This window comes from Zea mays, chromosome 1 (genome assembly GCF_902167145.1).
Source record: "Zea mays cultivar B73 chromosome 1, Zm-B73-REFERENCE-NAM-5.0, whole genome shotgun sequence".
NCBI classification, from domain to species: Eukaryota; Viridiplantae; Streptophyta; class Magnoliopsida; order Poales; family Poaceae; genus Zea; species Zea mays.
Genome location: NC_050096.1, coordinates 246226969 through 246247686, shown reverse-complemented (window position 1 = coordinate 246247686; position 20718 = coordinate 246226969). Strand labels below are relative to the sequence as shown.

Genomic DNA, 20718 nt, shown 5'->3' with positions numbered 1-20718 from the left:
ATAGTAGGAATGTTTGGATGGCCCCAGGTTCTAGCTCTAGTGTAGAACTATGATTTATAATATCAATTTAAATAGTTTTAAAATTATTTAATCTAAATAATAAATAAAAATAATTTATCTAAATATTTTATAAAGTCTTATAACTTCAGTTTTATAATTATCTGGAGCACCTAATGATATAATTCACCAATTTTCTCGGAGCTGGAGCTGTACCCAAACTGGGCCATAGTAATAAGGCAATTTTAAACATGGGCCTAGAGAAGCTCTAAACTACTATTAGAGTATATGTAACATGGTGCTTCAAAATAGTGTCTTAAAAATTGAAAAATTCACCATTTAAAATGTTTAGGACACTAAAAATAAAAATTGAGCTCGAACATTTAAAGCCTAAATCATAATTTTTAGAAAATAAGGTACATTATTATAAAAAAAGTTGAAAATGATGTAGAAAACAAGGATAAAACACTAATCCAGATATAGTATATTTTGGTTCATTTTATGGTCTATCCTATATTATTTTGTAAAATATTGTAAAATAAAACACAGTTGAAACTGTTTTTTACTAAATAAGTCATATATTTCAAGACATGGCATTAACTTAAGGATGAATTGTATACATGTCACTCAAATTATACAAAATTAGATAGCTAGCTCGTCTCGATGGTATGGAAATGAAAGCTATCTAATTTTACAAAAGTCAAGTGGTATATTTCTGATTGACCCTTAATTTGAAGCACGGTTAGTCGGTTAGAGATGCTCTTACATGTACCATTTTAGAGCTTCTTTCTTTAGCTAATCATTGAGCCAGCAATGCAATCAACCTGTATATGTCGGGAAACAAAACTAACTATGGTTCAGGGCAATGTCATCCAAATAGCACTGATGTTTGGGACAGAATTTTAGCTCGCCCGTACATGCACAGATTGCAGCAAGCACCAACAGCATAAACTATGGGCTGTTTGTAAAGATAACTCGTCGAGCACCTGTAAAAAAACCTAGTAGGGATATAATGAGCCTAGCTACAAGTCCACACAAAGGATTTTGTACTGAACAACGACAAAACTGGGTAACAATAATAATAATACAGTCAGCAGCAATACGAAGTTGTAGCTAGTATTATATTGCAGTTGCTTCAATCATCATGAAATTGGACAAATGTCTACAAGGCACTTCTTCCAGGCTAATGTATGGTCACCAGATCAACGTACTTACCTTTGTCATGGATTGGATACAACAGCCAAGCAGGCAAGAAAATGAACAAGATACAATGCTAATAGCAGTCACCGCTGGATTACACAAACGTTGCATATCGATCCGGCGCGGCACACATTCAATTTTGTGACTAACAGTAACAACAGCAACAGGTAGTACCTGCATTTGTCATGGTTGCTGAAACTCCATCTAGGTCATGTTGGAGTTGGACATGTCTTGTTTCAGTTGGAATAATGGGCAGCAGCAAGTCTAGACATCAACTCCTTTATAATGGACGGGCAGCTGTTGGCCAGATGGTCAAATCCATCAGTTGCCATGACATCATTCAGCGACCCAGGAGACTTCTTGAGGAACTGAAAGCATGCTTCCTTGAGCCCCTGGCATTGGTGCTGCTCAGCAAGGGCCAGCGTGGTGGCCGCGGTACTGACGTCGATGTGCCTGCACAAGATGTCCTCGCAGACGAGTTTGAGCCTCTCCATGCCATACCTGTCGGCGGCGACGAGCAGGTGCTGAGCCATAAGGGCCTCTTCTTCCTGGGGCTCGGACTTGGGCAGCGCGTCGGTGTAGATGAAGTGCAGCAGGTTCCTGAACACGTCCGCCCTCATCTCATCTATCTGCACCTCCCTGGCGGAAAGAGACGCCTCCTTCATGGCGCCGAACAGCTGGGCCTGGAACACGGGCGACCTCACCGCGAGCACGCAGCGATGCGCCGCGAACTCCTCCCCGTCCACCCGGAAGCGCACGTCGGCGCCCAGCTCGCTCCGCAGGAGTTCGCCCAAGTTCTGCGACAGGTCCGGCGGCGGAACGCGGACGAACGCGACGGAGGCGGCCGCGGCTCTGGCGGCGGCGTCCTCGGCGCGGAACTGGGTGACGACGCAGACGTCGCAGCGGACGCAGAAGGAGTCGTCCTTGAGGTGCCTCGACTTCTCCAGCGCTTCCCTCCGGATGAAGGTGTTGAAGCCCCAGTACGAGCCGGGGGCGTTGAACCGGTTCACGGGGAGGGTCTTGGTGAGGGACGGCACCGGCTTGCCGGCACGGTCGAGAAGGCCGACGCTGAGCTGCGCGAGCGCGGGGGTGCGGTTGGCGGGTGCGTCCTCGAGAACGAGGTAGAGCGAGATGTAGTCGGCCGTCTGCGCGCAGTCGCCGTTGGGGAGGTAAGCGAGGTGCCAGGAGTGGCCGCCGACGCGGAACGAGCAGGACTTGAGGTGGATGCCGGTGGCGAGGCCCTTGGTGCGCGAGTAGCCGTCGATCTTGAGCACGTGCGAGCCGACAGCGGTGGTGGCGATGATGGAGGACGATGAAGACGAAACCTGGACCGTGGGCGAGGACATCGACATGGTTACCTGGCCGACGGTGGCGGATGGATTTGTTAAGGAGCGAGGGTTTGGGGGTGAATCAAGGGTTTCCCTACCCTAAAATTGAAATAGTAAGGGTGGCCCTGCGATGTGTGCCGCGGAGGGAGGGAGAGGGTCTCTCACCTTCACTCGTGAGCCGCCCGCCCGCCCGCCCGCCGGCCGGCTGCATGCGTTCACGCCATGCGTACGCCAGATATAGCCAAGGGACCACCGGGGAAAAGGAGAACGAGAACGGAAAAACGTAAGAGCATCTCCGACCGGAGCTCTAAACGGGTTTTATTTTGAAATGTAGAACTTTAAGAGCAAAAAGATGCTCCAACGGAAATCCTATTTTACAAAAATTAATCAAATAATTATAGGGCTCGAATTCTCATAATCTAAATATAGTACCTCAAATACCGGAACCATATCCTCATTCCGTACGCTATTCCTAACAATTTATTTCCTAAATAACATAATCTATTTTTTAATAATATGATATAGGGTTCAACTATTGGAGCTGCAAACGTTTTTATGACATTAAACATTTTAAATGAGGTCTTATTTTAATTTTGAAGACTTAAATATAGAACTTTTTGTTGGAGATTCTCTAAAGGACTCTAGATATATTGGAAAGCTTTTAAGAGAGGCGCCAATCAAAAGCGGCTTCTTTTGTGAGATTTTGCTTTGTATATATCATGCCATCCCGTAGTAGTTCATTTTGGGAGATCATTAAGGACTGCTAGTAGTATACCTTGTAAAACATGCTAGCTATATATATATATATATATTGCAATCCATCCTAGCTTATGATCGATATCACAATAATATAATATCCATGGGACTGGAATTGTGTCACGAGTTTTCATATCTACAAGGATCGTCATATCGCGTAAGAATAGTTGCAGATACAGAACCAGAGATTTTTTTCTTTCTCGTATACATTACAAGACATTCTTTTCTTATATCTTTTAATCGAATAATATCTCTGCAAAACTCAGTTAGATGGTAAAAGATCTTCAGATAAGAAATAATTTAAATCTATTATACTTAGGTGTAGTTAGTCTCTCTCTTTGCCTCCCTCTCCCACCGTCAATCTCTATCTATCTGTATATGAATTAATATATGATCACAAAGAGATTTGTGCTGTCATGCATAGTGTCATATATCTTGTTAAATTATTCTTTTGGTCATAGGCGTAACAGGAATCGCAACAATATAATAAGCAAGAAAAAAACATGATCCGAATGACCAAACAATTGATGTAGATTACATGTCACCACGGTTATATATATTTTGCATACTCCCCACCAGACCCTTTCCTTAAGCATCATCATGATTTACATTACCGACATATTTCAAAAATATCATCAATGACCAGTAATGGAAATATCAAAAATCTATATATGACAAAAATATCTTTTATTTAAAAACAAACACTTAAGGGGTGTTTGGTTTCTAGGGACTAATTTTTAGTCCACTCATTTTATTCCATTTAGTCACTAAATTACTAAATAAAACAAGCTAAAATAGAGTTTTAAATTTCGTATTTAGCAATTTAGGGACTAAAATTAAATAAAATGAAGGTACTAAAAATTTGTTCCTAGAAACCAAACACCCCTTAATTTGCACACAAAATCATATAGAAGGTGTGCCAACCTTTTTACATCACAAAATAATACAAATCTATAGAAATATGAGGATATAATGCTCTCATAGCGGTACACAAGACGAGAGCAGGAGTGGAGAGTGGAGGTGGCTACAAAGAGAAAGGTGAAAACCTAGACAAGTTTTTTTAGTTAGGGTTGCACTTGGAGTTTACACACTTGTCTTGTGGGATGAAATTCTACAAGACAAGTGTGTAAACAATCCCAATTCAAACCCATGAATGTTTTGCCGATAAATGCTTGTGAAATGAAATTCTAACAATCCAAATTCAAACACATGAAATGTTTTGCGATAAATGTTTTTAGGCCTGCACGGATAGTGCTGAAATATCTAGAGTTTTATATCGTTGAGAAATTTAAACAAAGGACACATCAAAAATACAATTACGTATAGCACTTATGGATTAAGGTTCACGTGTGTACGTGGAGTAAACATTTTCTAAGGGCATGTTCATTTTAATCTCAATCCATGTGGACTGGACGGGAATGAGCGGGTCTAAATCCCTAGCAAATCAAATTTCTTACTAATTTCTTCTCCCATCCAATCCATATGGAATGGAAATAACTGGACAAGATATTAGGTGTACAATTATGGATACTACTAATGGATCAGTTCGTATGTGTGTGTGCGCGCGGAGTAACTCGAGTCATCTTGCCTTTATAGCTTCCCTAAAAGTCTATGCTTTATTCGCTAGTTCCCTTGTCCCTCCATGGAGTCACTTCTTATGTCATAGGTAGGGAAAGCTGAAATTAGCACCATCCACCATGACATTTGACTCTTGATACCACAACAATGTCAAAACCAACCATATTAATATGTATGTAGGATTTCCAAGATAAACTAGTGAAACAAACAAAAAGCATAATTAGATTTTGTGATTCTAGCCATATACTATTGAAGCAATCATAAAATGGCGGTGTTTGTTCTTAGGAGTGATTAGTTTAAACTATTGATAAATGCTTTGTTGTATTTTAGTTCTTTTGTTCAATCATGGAACATTCCTATCTTGAGGCACGAGGATATGGCAATTTAGTTCTCATCATCGACGGAGAGTGGAGGACAAGCAAGAGTTCGTTCTGCAGTAGAGGGTGAAAACCATCATTCTGAAGAAGATGAATTGAGGCACAAGGGTAAAACTCAATTTCTCAGTCCTATGACATACCTCAATGTTAAGAAAATTGATAGGATATTTCATGTCTTCCCATCTAAAGTTTGTTGTATCGTCTACATTGTGGGATCTGAATTGTTTACGCCTTTTGTGGCAACTCATTTAAAAATTTGTAGTATAAGAATACCTTATGTTGTTTGCGTCATCCCGTAGATGTGATTCATGAGTGGATTTTATAAAATGCTTTCCAATAAATGGTCCACATCGGCAAGGGCCTCACTAGGCCATCTTAGCATGTGGCTATGGTGTGAGTTGTATATATTATGTGAGTACATTTGTACATGCATGTAGGAAATAAGTATGTATAAATAACCATGGTTATTGGTCATGAACCCAATGAGGTATTCCACAATGATTATTGATGGTAATGTTTTGTTTGGATGTTGTAGTATTAAGAAACCATAGCATCAAGAAACTACAGTTTTAGACCATATTGATGTGCAAAACCATGGTTTAGAAAAATGATATATATGGTGGAGTTTTTAAATCTCTAAATACATTATAGTTTTAGCAATATTGTTGTACTCGACACCATAAAGTTTGTTGCATCCAAACACTCCTTGAGACTCTAAAACCAAAGCATTTCACAAAATCATAGTATATTTCTAAAGCTCCAAACAGTAACGAAACCATTTGTAAGAGGAGGATTTTCAAGTATTTGAAATGTGATGACCGCATGTATGTGATACTGTCTATATGGCCAAAGATCCTTTATAATTATCACATGTGAAGATGTTGTAGGCATAGGTATAACCCATAAACCTAATGTTTCCTACTCAACTCATGTCTTGTAACTTTGTAAGGTTGAGTTACTCAGGTCCTTGAGTACTCAACATTGACTAATGACTATTATAGAGATGAAGTGTGTACCATTGAATGCGAAGTTCAAGAAGCTTCATAGAAATCTCCAATCACATGTAGGTTGGATACCACATAATTGGCCGCTATTATGCTAAAGGCTTTTGGGCGCTTCTAGGTTGACTTTGGCATGGTTTTGATGTCATTTTATGACTATGCTCATAACAACTACTAATCTATGGATCAGTGCAATGTCACCAAAAATGGGGTCACCACACTCCTGGCTCCATATGTCCATGTAACCCTGATGCAAAGATGACATGCAAATGGTTGTGGTGGGAAACAAGGAGAACAACGAGATGATCAGGGTACTATGATATAAAGAGCACCCTGATAACACACAAATGATCTATGTTACTCCTTGAGAAACTTTCATCTCTATATGACAAATACACATAAAAGCCAAGTAAAATTGTCTTGTTCAAACTATCAGTTACATCCGCGAGCATGTAGCAGAAGAAACTGCCAATGTTCACATAGAAGAAACTACCTAGCATCACTTTGTCAAAGAGAACTCACACATACATCAAGAGTTGTATCAAACATTTAGCAAAGCTCGAGAGGCAAAATATGTTGTTCTTGTGATATTCTTTGGTCTAGGATACAAATTATGGTCTAATGTTTTGACCTATTTGTGTGCTAATATATGCTAATATATTATGCTAGTGTAGTCTCACCTTGGCTATCGAGGTTATGTTGGACCATCATATAAGGCATATATAATCTTTATCTCCAACCATGATGGCAACTTCAAAGCACCAGACATTATTTCCTAGTAGTTAGGTCTAAGAAAGACACATGAAAAAAGATGGTTCAGTTCTTAGAGAATTCAAAAACATTGGACTATTGTGTAATACTCAATCATTAAGGAAAAATATAAAAATGAAGGGACAAGATCGTTGAATAGTATAAAAAAGAAGTAGAGGACTCTATTGTTGCTAGTCAATTAGCAATCCAACAAAAAGGCAAGAGTTGTCTCATTTAGGAGCCTTGAAGTAGTAGTAATATAGGGCATGAATTGTGTCATTACTAATCAATAGTGAGATGTGTTGTTGTTGTCCCTAGCTTGGTGGCTCAACCTGACAACTAATTTTTAGGGAATAGGAGGGGTGTGAGCCGCTATAAATTTTTTGTTAAACAAAAATAAAGTTGGCCTTACAACAAATGCATCACAAAATAGAAAGTAAATAATGAAAAATAAGAAGGATTAAACAAAAGCTTCTAGCCATAGGCCAATAAGAGGATGAGACTTTGTTTTTGCTTTAAGTATAACTAGAGAACACTAGTTTTTGGAAACAAGCTTACACCACTAAAGAGGTTCCCTATGAGGTGATGGTTCATATCTTGTACTCATTACCAAATACTCTATCAATGTTGACTTTAGCATACCTTTGTTGAATTGGGCAACCATGAATGGTCGTATCTCCTTTAGGCATGACCTTGATGTTCGCCACCTTGTTAGTTGTCCACTAATGGTAGATGTACAATGTAAGACCTTGAATTTTGGGATATAAAAATTTCTTTGCTCTGTACTCAAAATTCAGGTGTAACCCGCTCTTTATTCTCCTCTTTTGTCCTTTTCCTAAATAATGGAGAGTTATTTTGTATTATATAAGTCATGTTTAGCGAAATAAAACCCTAGAGGAGTCTGATCGTTGCATCTCATGTCGAAGCATGAACTTCTATTTGCAATGTGGTATTAATGTTGTCTATTCTGGAAATTAGAAAATCTATTTTGAATATTGGGTTAAAACCCATAGGTTAATGGGAGGAACCCACCAGTCATGACCTTTTTTAGTTCGCCTTAGTGTGCACACAATAGGAAAGATTGAAACCCTTTGTAACCTCTCATGCTACTACGAGGGAACCCGCCGTAACTCCTACGCCCTCATAACCCCTCCCTCCCATGTCCCCTATCAGTTGCTCGATCATCCACATTCCCCCTCCTCGATCACACCATTTGCTCGCACCTATGCTAGTTCCCCTTCGCTCTATCCCTGCACATGGAGGAGTTTCAGTTCCCTAGGTGAAGAGGCATCCCTAGGCGACGATGATTACCACCCTGCAACAACTGGGGAGGAGGAGCGTCATCTATGTCGCCATCCCTGGAGCATCAACGTCCTCGCCATCGATGGTTCATCGGCTGTACTTCCTTTCCCCTTGGCGAGAAACCCCTCGGTCTTCCATGTTTCACCATGAATCAATTGTAGCCGATGTCTAATCTCTGTGATGTGTTTCATTCGGTAGCGTAGAACCGGTAACCTGGTTTTGTCCCCTTCCCCTCGTCGGAATCGTAAAATAGATGTTCTCATCACAATCCTAGGGTCGGATTTCACCGTACTCCAAGTTATTTCCCCCAATTTTTCCTTCCCTTCTCTTTCTATCTCTCCTATCTTCTTCCTGGGCGTGCTTCTTCCCATGGCAGTCATGGCCACCCAGCTCCGCGCCCCTTCCCTGCGCCCCCTCCATGTCCCTACCTTGTACCCCTACCCCCGCACCCTCCTCCTGTGGCTCCCCTGGTGGCACGGCTGGTCGAGCCTCGATCCGCTGCTAGTCTGCCCTAGCCCCGGGCTCCATGCCCTTACCTACGCTTAGAGCCATGGCATGCGCCCCTACCTCACCCAGCTAGTCGAGCCTCCTTGTGCCCTTGCCCCAACCCTTGGCGCAGCTCCTCGGGCACAGCAGCCAGCCAACAGGCGGCATGGCCAGCAGCCAGCTGGCCAAGCAGTGGCACAACTAGCCTCCGCCCCCTGTGTGCGCACGGTTACATGCTAGAGGTGGAAGAAAGCACCATGGACACACCAAATCCCACTCACCTGATCCTCTACGTCTGAGTTCCATGTGACCCTTCGTGTGGTTTTGTTTTCGACCAGTGGATTATTACTTATTCAATATATTTTGCCTCATAAACCCATTTCGACTTGTTTTAGTGGTGTCAACTTTGTAATAATGTCGACTACATCTTAGGAACATTTTTCCATGACACATGTTTTATTTAATTAATTAAATGTGTTCATCCGATGATTACTAAAATAACTTTCTAACTAAAACTAAGTTATGGTTTTAATTTGCGCTTTTATAAGTACATGTTCATGTGATTAATGGCAACTCAAATATTTTGAATTAATATTTGCTTAGTTTAAACATGATATTAGTTAGTGGTTTTCACATGTTGTGTCTTTTCTAAAATTAATTATTTAGATGTTATGAATTCTACCTAACATTTTATACATATAATTTGCCTAGTTTTAAAATGTGATTTCCAATCAAGTTATAATTCGTATTAAATCTAAATGCTTTATATTAATTAAAAATAACTTAGTAATATAGTTTTACGTGTTCCATCACGTAAAACATTCAGAAGTTATATCTTTCCAACTAAACCTCTGATTTCCATGTTTTTCTCTCAAGACCATAGAAGCGAGCTCTATTTCGTATTTCATATCTTAATGATATTTTCTCTTATATGGTGTATTGTTCTTTTCTATTATTAGTATATTAAATGTATGTTTGTAATCGTATAGATAACGTCCGATCGTGGAGAGCAAAGGAGCTACATGCGAAGAACTTGAGCACTCGTTTGTTGAAGGCATGTGTTCTTATAATCAACACAGGGATGACTAGATTTTTATTTACCTGTCTTTGTTTACCTTTTGGGTTGGGTTGTGATGATTATCTTTAATGCTAGCGCTTGAATCAAATAATTGAACATTATGAGATATTTATTTTGATACGTTGTTTTATGTCTTGGATATGATTATGAATTTGTGAAGGCTTAGGTTGTATCCCAAGTACTTCACCTTAAGGAGACTCGAGCAGTATCTCGAGTACTCCTCCGTGAGGACTGGTTCATTAGGTGTGAAAGGAATACAGACACTTAAGAGGGGGGCTGAATTAGGACTTCTATTTGTATCACTAATCTAGGCCACAAATAATTTTCCTAAACAAAACCTATGCAAATAACGAAACAATAATGTGCAAAATAGTTTTTGTCTAAGTGTTGTTATCCTTATCGCAAAAGGAGTTATGCAACCTAAGTTCCAATCCTATATTCTAAACTGAGAATAGTAAAGATTAAAATTTAAATAATCAATATCAAAGCGGGAGCTAAAGAGAAAGGCAGAGACGCAAACTCCCGTGGACACGCTAGTATTTTTACCAAGATATCTAGAACCGCGTAAGGTTTTGACTAATCCTCGTTGGTGCCCCTATGCTAAGCGAAGCCGGCCTAAGGGAGAAGCACCCAATCAAGTAATTCTGTAGAGAGCCGCGAGCCATCTCCACACGCAAGTGGTTCTTAGCTTCTAGCCTCCTCTTGGACGCTCCCCGCCATCTTCACTATCGAGCTTCCGCTGAAACACTGTGGACCTTGTTCGCTCTGGTACATGGTGGCGGTCACACCACAAACTCGGTTGGTGTGGTCTCGCAAGGCATCACCCCACCCTGTACAATTACAACAGCTCACACAAGAGCCGAGGGGTTTGGAGGTTGAAAGTCGCCTAGAGGGGGGTGAATAGGCGGAATCTGAAAATTATAAACTTAAGTACACACTACAAGTCGGGGTTAGCGTTAGAACGAATAATAAGTCCGGGAGAGAGGGGAAAACAAATCAACCAAGAAATATGCGGATGAACACGGTGATTTGTTTTACCGAGGTTCGGTTCTAAAGAACCTAGTCCCCATTGAGGTGGTCACAAAGACCGGGTCTCTTTCAACCCTTTCCCTCTCTCAAACGGTCACTTAGACCGAGTGAGCTTTCTTTCTTGATTTCTCGGGTCACTTAGACCCCGCAAGGACCACCACACGATTGGTGTCTCTTGCTTCGCTTACAAGGCTTTGAGAATAAGAATGAGAGAAAGAAGAAAGCCAACCAAGCAACAAGAGCAACAAGGAAACACAAGAACGATCCTCTCACAAGTCCTAAAGCACTAGAATTGAATTGGGGACTTTGATTTTATCGGTGGCTTTGATTTGTGTCTTGGAGTGTTGCACTTTGCTCTTGTATTGAATGAAATGTGATGAATGCTTGGATGGTTGGAGTGGAGGTGGTTGAGGGGTATTTATAGCCCTCAACCACCAAACAACTGTTGGGGTTGGGCTGCTGTCGATGGGCGCACCGGACACTGTCCGGTGCGCCAGCCACGTCACCCAACCGTTAGGGTTCGGACGCAGTAGACCGTTGGAGCTTTGTCTTCTTATGGCACCAGACAGTCCGGTGCCGCACCAGACATGCACTGTTCATTGTCCGGTGCGCCTCTGGCGACTGCTCTGACTTATGCGCGCACTGTTCTTCACTGTTCACGGAGTCAACGGTTTTTGCATTTGACCGTTGCGCGAAGGAGCCGTTGCTCCGCTGGTGCACCGGACAGTCCGGTGAATTATAGCGAGGCGCGGCTTGAGAAACCCGAGGGTGGCGAGTTTAGAGTTTTACGGTCCTGGTGCACCGGTCACTGTCCGGTGGCACACCGGACAGTCCGGTGCGCCAGACCAGGGCACCCTTGTTTCTTTGCTCCTTTCTTTTTGAACCCTTTCTTCAATCTTTTATTGGTTTGTGTTGAACCTTTATGCACCTATAGAATATATAATCTAGAGCAAGCTAGTTAGTCCAATATTTATGTTGGGCATTCAACCACCAAAATTATTTATAGGAAAAGGTTAAACCCTATTTCCCTTTCAATCTCCCCCTTTTTGGTGATTGATGCCAACACAAACCAAAGCAAATATATAAGTGCAGAATTGAACTAGTTTGCATAAGGTAAGTGCATATGTTACTTGGAATTAAACCAATTTATACTTTCACTAGATATGCATGAATTGCTTTCTTTCTTTTTAACATTTTGGACCACATTTACACCACTTGTTTTGTTTTTGCAAATCTTTTTGGAAATTCTTTTTCAAAGTCTTTTGTAAATAGTCCAAGGTATATGAATAATATTGTAAGAAGCATTTTCAAGATTTGAAACTTCTCCCCCTGTTTCAAATACTTTTCCTTTGACTAAACAAAACTCCCCCTAAATGAAATTCTCCTCTTAGCTTTCAAGAGGGTTTTAATAGGTACCAATTGGAAGTATATTTAGATACCAATTTTGAAAATCTATTTTTAAATATACCAATTGAAATAAGCCTCCCAATTGAAGAAATTGCTATTACAAGATACCAATTGGAAACCAAACACTTGTGAGTTGAAATAAACCTCCCAATTGAAGAAATTGCTATTACAAGATACCAATTGGAAACCAAACTCTTGTGCGTAAATTAATTTTTGAAGTTGGTGGTGCGGTCCTTTTGCTTTGGGCTTAATATTTCTCCCCCTTTGGCATTAATCACCAAAAACAGAGACATTTGAGAGCCCTCATATTTTCTCCTCCATTGGTAAATGAAATATGAGTGAAGATTATACCAATTTGAGAGTGATGTGGAGTGACGGCGAAGAGTAAATGATATCGATAGAGTGGAGTGGAAGCCTTGTCTTCGCTGAAGACTCCATTTCCCTTTCAATCTATGACTTAGCATAGAAATACACTTGAAAACACATTAGTCGTAGTAATGAAAGAGATATGATCAAAGGTATAAATGAGCTATGTGTGTGAAGTTTCAATCAAAATTCCAAGAATCAAGAATATTTAGCTCATTCTTAAGTTTGCTAAAGGTTTTCTCATCTAAAGGCTTGGTAAAGATATCGGCTAATTGTTCTTTGGTGCTAACATAAGCTATCTCGATATCCCCCTTTGTTGATGATCCCTCAAAAAGTGATACCGAATGTCTATGTGCTTAGTGCGGCTGTGTTCAACGGGATTATCCGCCATGCGGATTGCACCCTCATTGTCACATAGGAGAGGGACTTTGCTCAATTTGTAGCCATAGTCCCTAAGGGTTTGCCTCATCCAAAGTAATTGCACACAACAATGTCCTGCGGCAATGTACTCGGCTTTGGCGGTAGAAAGAGCTACTGAGTTTTGTTTCTTTAAAGCCCAAGACACCAGGGATCTTCCCAAAAACTGACAAGTCCCTGATGTGCTCTTCCTATCAATTTTACACCATGTCCAATCGGCATTTGAATATCCTATTAAGTCAAAAGTGGATGCCTTAGGGTACCAAAGTCCAAACTTAGGAGTATAAACTAAATATCTCATGATTCTTTTCATGGCCCTAAGGTGAACTTCCTTAGGATCGGCTTGGAACTTTACACACATGCATACGGAAAGCATAATATCCGGTCGAGATGCACATAGATAAAGTAAAGATCCTATCATCGACCGGTATACCTTTTGATCTACGGAATTACCTCCCGTGTCGAGGTCAAGATGCCCATTTGTTCCCATGGGTGTCTTGATGGGCTTAGCCTCCTTCATTCCAAACTTGTTAAGTATGTCTTGAATGTACTTTATTTGGTTGATGAAGGTACCATCCTGGAGTTGCTTCACTTGAAATCCTAGAAAATACTTTAACTCCCCCATCATAAACATCTCGAACTTTTGAATCATAATCCTACTAAACTCTTCACAAGTAGATTTGTTAGTAGACCCAAATATGATATCATCAACATAAATTTCGCATACAAACAAATCTATAGTATGGTCTACATTCAGGGAGAAGAAATCTATAGTATGGGCGTACACACGTGAGAAATTTAAACAAAAGCCACATCAAAAATACAATTACGTATAGCACTTATGGATTAGGGTTCACGTGTGTATGTGGAGTAAACATTTTCTAAGGGCATGTTCATTTTAATCTCAATCCATGTGGATTGGACGGGAATGAGCGGGTTTAAATCCCTAACGAATCAAATTTCTTACTAATTTCTTCTCCCATCCAATCCATATGGAATGGAAATAACTGGACAAGACATTAGGTGTACAATTGTGGATACTACTCATGGATCAGTTCATATGTGTGCGCGCGCGGAGTAACTCGAGTCATCTTGCCTTTATAGCTTCCCTAAAAGTCTATGCTTTATTCGCTAGTTCCCTTGTCCCTCCATGGAGTCACTTCTTATATCATAGGTAGGGAAAGCTGAAATTAGCACCATCCACCATGACATTTGACTCTTGATACCACAACAATGTCAAAACCAACCATATTAATATGTATGTAGGATTTCCAAGATAAACTAGTGAAACAAACAAAAAGCATAATTAGATTTTGTGATTCTAGCCATATACTATTGAAGCAATCATAAAATGGCGGTGTTTGTTCTTAGGAGTGATTAGTTTAAACTGTTGATAAATGCTTTGTTGTATTTTAGTTCTTTTGTTCAATCATGGAACATTCCTATCTTGAGGCACGAGGATATGGCAATTTAGTTCTCATCATCGACGAAGAGTGGAGGACAAGCAAGAGTTCGTTCTGCAGTAGAGGGTGAAAACCATCATTCTGAAGAAGATGAATTGAGGCACAAGGGTAAAACTCAATTTCTTAGTCCTATGACACACCACAATGTTAAGAAAATTGATAGGATATTTCATGTCTTCCCATCTAAAGTTTGTTGTATCGTCTACATTGTGGGATCTGAATTGTTTACGCCTTTTGTGGCAACTCATTTAAAAATTTGTACTATAAGAATACCTTATGTTGTTTGCGTCATCCCGTGGTTGTGATTCATGAGTGGATTTTATAAAATGCTTTCCAATAAATGGTCCACGTCGACAAGGGCCTCACTAGGCCATCTTAGCATGTGGCTATGGTGTGAGTTGTGTATATTATGTGAGTACATTTGCATATGTGAGTACATTTGTACATGCATGTAGGAAATAAGTATGTATAAATAACCATGGTTATTGGTCATGAACCCAATGAGGTATTCCACAATGATTATTGATGGTAATGTTTTGTTTGGATGTTGTAGTATTAAGAAACCATAGTATCAAGAAACTACAGTTTTAGACCATATTGATGTGCAAAACCATGGTTTAGAAAAATGATATATATGGTGGAGTTTTTAAATCTCTAAATACATTATAGTTTTAGCAATATTGTTGTACTCGACACCATAAAATTTGTTGCATCCAAACACTCCTTGAGACTCTAAAACCAAAGCATTTCACAAAATCATAGTATATTTCTAAAGTTCCAAACAGTAATGAAACCATTTGTAAGAGGAGGATTTTCACGTATTTGAAATGTGATGACCGCATGTATGTGATACTGTCTATATGGCCAAAGATCCTTTATAATTATCACATGTGAAGATTTTGTAGGCATAGGTATAACCCATAAACCTAATGTTTCCTACTCAACTCATGTCTTGTAACTTTGTAAGGTTATGAGTTACTCAGGTCCTTGAGTACTCAACATTGACTAATGACTATTATAGAGATGAAGTGTGTACCATTGAATGCGAAGTTCAAGAAGCTTCATACAAATCTCCAATCACATGTAGGTTGGATACCACATAGTAGGTCGCTATTATGCTAAAGGCTTTTGGGCGCTTCTAAGTTGACTTTGGCATGGTTTTGATGTCATTTTATGACTATGCTCATAACAACTACTAATCTATGGATCGGTGCAATGTCACCAAAAATGAAGTCACCACACTCCTGGCTCCGTATGTCCATGTAACCCTGATGCCAAAGATGACATGCAAATGGTTGTGGTGCGCAACAAGGAGAACAACGAGATGATCAGGGTACTATGAAATAAAAGAGCGCCCCGGTAACACACAAATGATCTATGTTACTCCTTGAGAAACTTTCATCTCTATATGACAAATATACATAAAAGCAAACTAGAATTGTCTTGTTCAAACTATCAGTTACATTCGCGATCATGGAGCAGAAGAAATTGCCAATGTTCACATAGAAGAAACTACCTAGCATCACTTTGTCAAAGAGAACTCACACATACATCAAGAGTTGTATCAAGCATATGGCAAAGCTCGAGAGGCAACATATGTTGTTCTTGTGATATTCTTTGGTCTAGGATACAAAATATGGTCTAATGTTTTGACCTATTTGTGTGCTAATATATGCTAATATATTGTGCTAGTGTAGTCTCACCTTGGCTATCGAGGTTATGTTGGACCATCATATAAGGCATATATAATCTTTATCTCCAACCATGATGGCAACTTCAAAGCACCAAACATTATCTCCTAGTAGTTAGGTCTAAGAAAGACACATGAAAAAGATGGTTCAGTTCTTAGAGAATTCAAAAACATTGGACTATTGTGTAATACTCAATCATTAAGGAAACATATAAAAATGAAGGGACAAGATCGTTGAATAGTATAAAAAAGAAATAGGGGACTCTATTGTTGCTAGTCAATTAGCAATCCAACAAAAAGGCAAGAGTTGTCTCATTTAGGAGCCTTGAAGTAGTAGTAATATAGGGCATGCTTGTGTCATTACTAATCAATAGTGAGATGTGTTGTTGCTGTCCCTAGCTTGGTGGCTCAACCTAACAACTAATTTTTAGGGAATAGGAGGGGTGTGAGCCGCTATAATTTTTTTTTGTTAAACAAAAATAAAGTTGGCCTTACAACAAATGCATCACAAAATAGAAAGTAAATAATGAAAAATAAGAAGGATTAAACAAAAGCTTCTAGCCATAGGCCAATAAGAGGATGAAACTTTGATTTTGCTTTAAGTATAACTAGAGAAAACTAGTTTTTGGAAACAAGCTTACACCACTAAAGAGGTTCCCTATGAGGTGATGGTTCATATCTTGTACTCATTACTAAATAACCTATCAATGTTGACTTTAGCATACCTTTGTTGAATTGGGCAACCATGAATGGTCGTATCTCCTTTAGGCATGACCTTGATGTTCGCCACCTTGTTAGTTGTCCACTAATGGTAGACGTACAATGTAAGACCTTGAATTTTGGGATATAAAAATTTCTTTGCTCTGTACTCAAAATTCAGGTGAAACCCGCTCTTTATTCTCCTCTTTTGTCCTTTTCCTAAATAATGGAGAGTTATTTTGTATTATATAAGTCATGTTTAGCTAAATAAAACCCTAGATGAGTTTGATCGTTGCATCTCATGTCGAAGCATGAACTTCTATTTGCAATGTGGTATTAATGTTGTCTATTCTAGAAATTAGAAAATCTATTTTGAATATTGGGTTAAAACCCATAGGTTAATGGGAGGAACCCACTAGTCATGCCTTTTTTAGTTCGCCTTAGTGTGCACACAATAGGAAAGATTGAAACCCTTTGTAACCTCTCCTGCTCCTACGAGAGAACCCGCCGTAACTCCTACGCCCTCGTAACCCCTCCCTCCCACGTCCCCTGTCAGTAGCTCGATCATCCACATTCCCCCTCCTCGATCACACCATTTGCTCGCACCTACGCTAGTTCCCCTTCGCTCTATCCCTGCGCATGGAGGAGTTTCAGTTCCCTAGGTGAAGAGGCGTCCCTAGGCGACGATGATTACCACCCTGCAACAACTAGGGAGGAGGAGCGTCATCTACGTCGCCATCCCTGGAGCATCAACGTCCTCACCATCGATGGTTCATCGGCTGTCCTTCCTTTCCCCTTGGTGAGAAACCCCTCGGTCTTCCATGTTTCACCATGAATCAATTGTAGCCGATGTCTAATCTCTATGACGTGTTTCATTCGGTAGCGTAGAACCGGTAACCTGGTTTTGTCCCCTTCCCTCGTCGGAATCGTAAAATAGATGTTCTCATCACAATCCTAGGGTCGGATTTCACCGTACTCCAAGTTATTTTCCCCAATTTTTTCCTTTCCTTCTCTTTCTATCTCGCCTATCTTCTTCCTGGGCGTGCTTCTTCCCATGGCAGTCATGGCCACCCAGCTCCGCGCCCCTTCCCTGCGGCCCCTCCATGTCCCTACCTTGAACCCCTACCCCCGCACCCTCCTCCTGTGGCTCCCCTGGTGGCACGGCTGGTCGAGCCTCTATCCGCGGCTAGTCTGCCCTAGCCCCGGGCCCCATGCCCTTACCTACGCTTAGAGCCATGGCATGCACCCTACCTCACCCAGCTAGTCGAGCCTCCTTGTGCCCTTGCCCCAACCCTTGGCACAGCTCCTCGGGAACAGCAGCTAGCCAATAGGCGGCGTGGCCAGCAGCCAGCTTCCAAGCAGTGGCACAACTAGCCTCTGCTCCTGTGTGCGCACGGTTACAGGCTAGAGGTGGAAGAAAGCACCGTGGACACACCAAATCCCACTCACCTGATCCTCTACGTCTGAGTTCCATGTGACCCTCCGTGTGGTTTTGTTTTCGACCAGTGGATTATTACTTATTCAATATATTTTGCCTCATAAACCCATTTCGACTCGTTTTAGTGTTATCAACTTCGTAATAATGTCGACCACATCTTAGGAACATTTTTCCAAGACACATGCTTTATTTAATTAATTAAATTTGTTCATTCGATGATTACTAAAATAACTTTCTAACTAAAACTAAGTTATGGTTTTAATTTACGCTTTTATAAGTACATGTTCATGTGATTAATGGCAACTCAAATATTTTGAATTAATATTTGCTTAGTTTAAACATGATATTAGTTACTGGTTTTCACATGTTGTGTCTTTTCTAAAATTAATTATTTAGATGTTATGAATTCTACCTAACATTTTATACATATAATTTGCCTAGTTTTAAAATGTGATTTCCAATCAAGTTATAATTCGTATTAAATCTAAATTAGATGTTTCTTTGAAATATTTTCCGCAAATGATTTATATTAATTAAAAATAACTTAGTAATATAGTTTTACGTGTTCCATCACGTAAAACATCTAGAAGTTATATCTTTCCAACTAAACCTCTGATTTCCATGTTTTTTTCTCTCAAGACCATAGAAGCGAGCTCTATTTCGTATTTCATGTCTTAATGATCTTTTCTCTTATATGGTGTATTGTTCTTTTCTATTATTAGTATATTAAATGTATGTTTGTAATCGTATAGATAACGTCCGATCGTGGAGAGCAAAGGAGCTACATGTGAAGAACTTGAGCACCCGTTTGTTGAAGGCATGTGTTCTCTGACCTACGTATGTCATATTCACTTGATAACTTACATTCTCACATAACATAATCAACACAGGGATGACTAGATTTTTATTTACCTATCTTTGTTTACCTTTTGGGTTGGGTTGTGATGATTAGCTTTAATGCTAGCGCTTGAATCAAATAATTGAACATAATGAGATATTTGTTTTGATACGTTGTTTTATGTCTTGGATATGACTATGAATTTGTGAAGGCTTAGGCTGTATCCAAAGTACTTCACCTTAAGGAGACTCGAGCAGTATCTCGAGTACTCCTCCGTGAGGACTGGTTCATTAGGTGTGAAAGGAATACATACACTTAAGAGGGGGGGGCTGAATTAGGACTTCTATTTGTATCACTAATCTAGGCCACAAATAATTCTCCTAAACAAAACCTATGCAAATAACGAAACAATAATGTGCAAAATAGTTTTTGTCTCAGTGCTGTTATCCTTATCGCAAAAGGAGTTATGCAACCTAAGTTCCAATCCTATATTCTAAACTAAGAATAGTAAAGATTAAAATTTAAATAATCAATATCAAAGCGGGAGCTAAAGAGAAAGGTAGAGACGCAAACTCCCGTGGACACACTAGTATTTTTACCAAGATATCTAGAACCGCGCAAGGTTTTGACTAATCCTCGTTGGTGCCCCTACGCTAAGCGAAGCCGACCTAAGGGATAAGCACCCAATCAAGTAATTCTGTAGAGAGCCGCGAGCCATCTCCACACGCAAGTGGTTCTTAGCTTCTAGCCTCCTCTTGGACGCTCCCCGCCATCTTCACTATCGAGCTTCCGCTGAAACACTGTGGACCTTGTTTGCTCTGGTACATGGTGGCGGTCACACCACAAACTCGGTTGGTGTGGTCTCGCAAGGCATCACCCCACCCTGTACAATTACAACAGCTCACACAAGAGCCGAGGGGTTTGGAGGTTGAAAGTCACCTAGAGGGGGTGAATAGGCGGAATCTGAAAATTATAAACTTAAGTACACACTACAAGTCGGGGTTAGCGTTAGAACGAATAATAAGTCCGGGAGAGAGGGGAAAACAAATCAACCAAGAAATATGCGGATGAACACGGTGATTTGTTTTACCGAGGTTCAGTTCTAAAGAACCTAGTCCCCATTGAGGTGGTCACAAAGACCGGGTCTCTTTCAACCCTTTCCCTCTCTCAAACAGTCACTTAGACCGAGTGAGCTTTCTTTCTTGATTTCTCGGGTCACCTAGACCCCGCAAGGACCACCACATGATTGGTGTCTCTTGCTTCGCTTACAAGGCTTTGAGATTAAGAATGAGAGAAAGAAGAAAGCCAACCAAGCAACAAGAGCAACAAGGAAACACAAGAACGATCCTCTCACAAGTCCTAAAGCACTAGAATTGAATTGGGGACTTTGATTGGATCGGTAGCTTTGATTTGTGTCTTGGAGTGTTGCACTTTGCTCTTGTATTGAATGAAGTGTGATGAATGCTTGGATGGTTGGAGTGGAGGTGGTTGAGGGGTATTTATAGCCCTCAACCACCA

At 40.3% G+C, this 20718-nt stretch overlaps 1 protein-coding gene across 1 annotated transcript; it reads right to left on the bottom strand.

The window, feature by feature from the left end:
• Positions 1-1095: 1095 nt before the first annotated feature.
• Positions 1096-2816, bottom strand: LOC100191647 (uncharacterized). Its single transcript, NM_001137076.2, has 2 exons — positions 2691-2816; positions 1096-2555 (listed from the first exon to the last, which is right to left on the bottom strand). Exon 2 carries the CDS (start codon positions 2547-2549, stop codon positions 1434-1436), a length of 1116 nt encoding a protein of 371 aa, NP_001130548.1. The 5' UTR covers positions 2550-2555; positions 2691-2816; the 3' UTR covers positions 1096-1433.
• Between the last annotated feature and the right edge of the window lie 17902 nt (positions 2817-20718).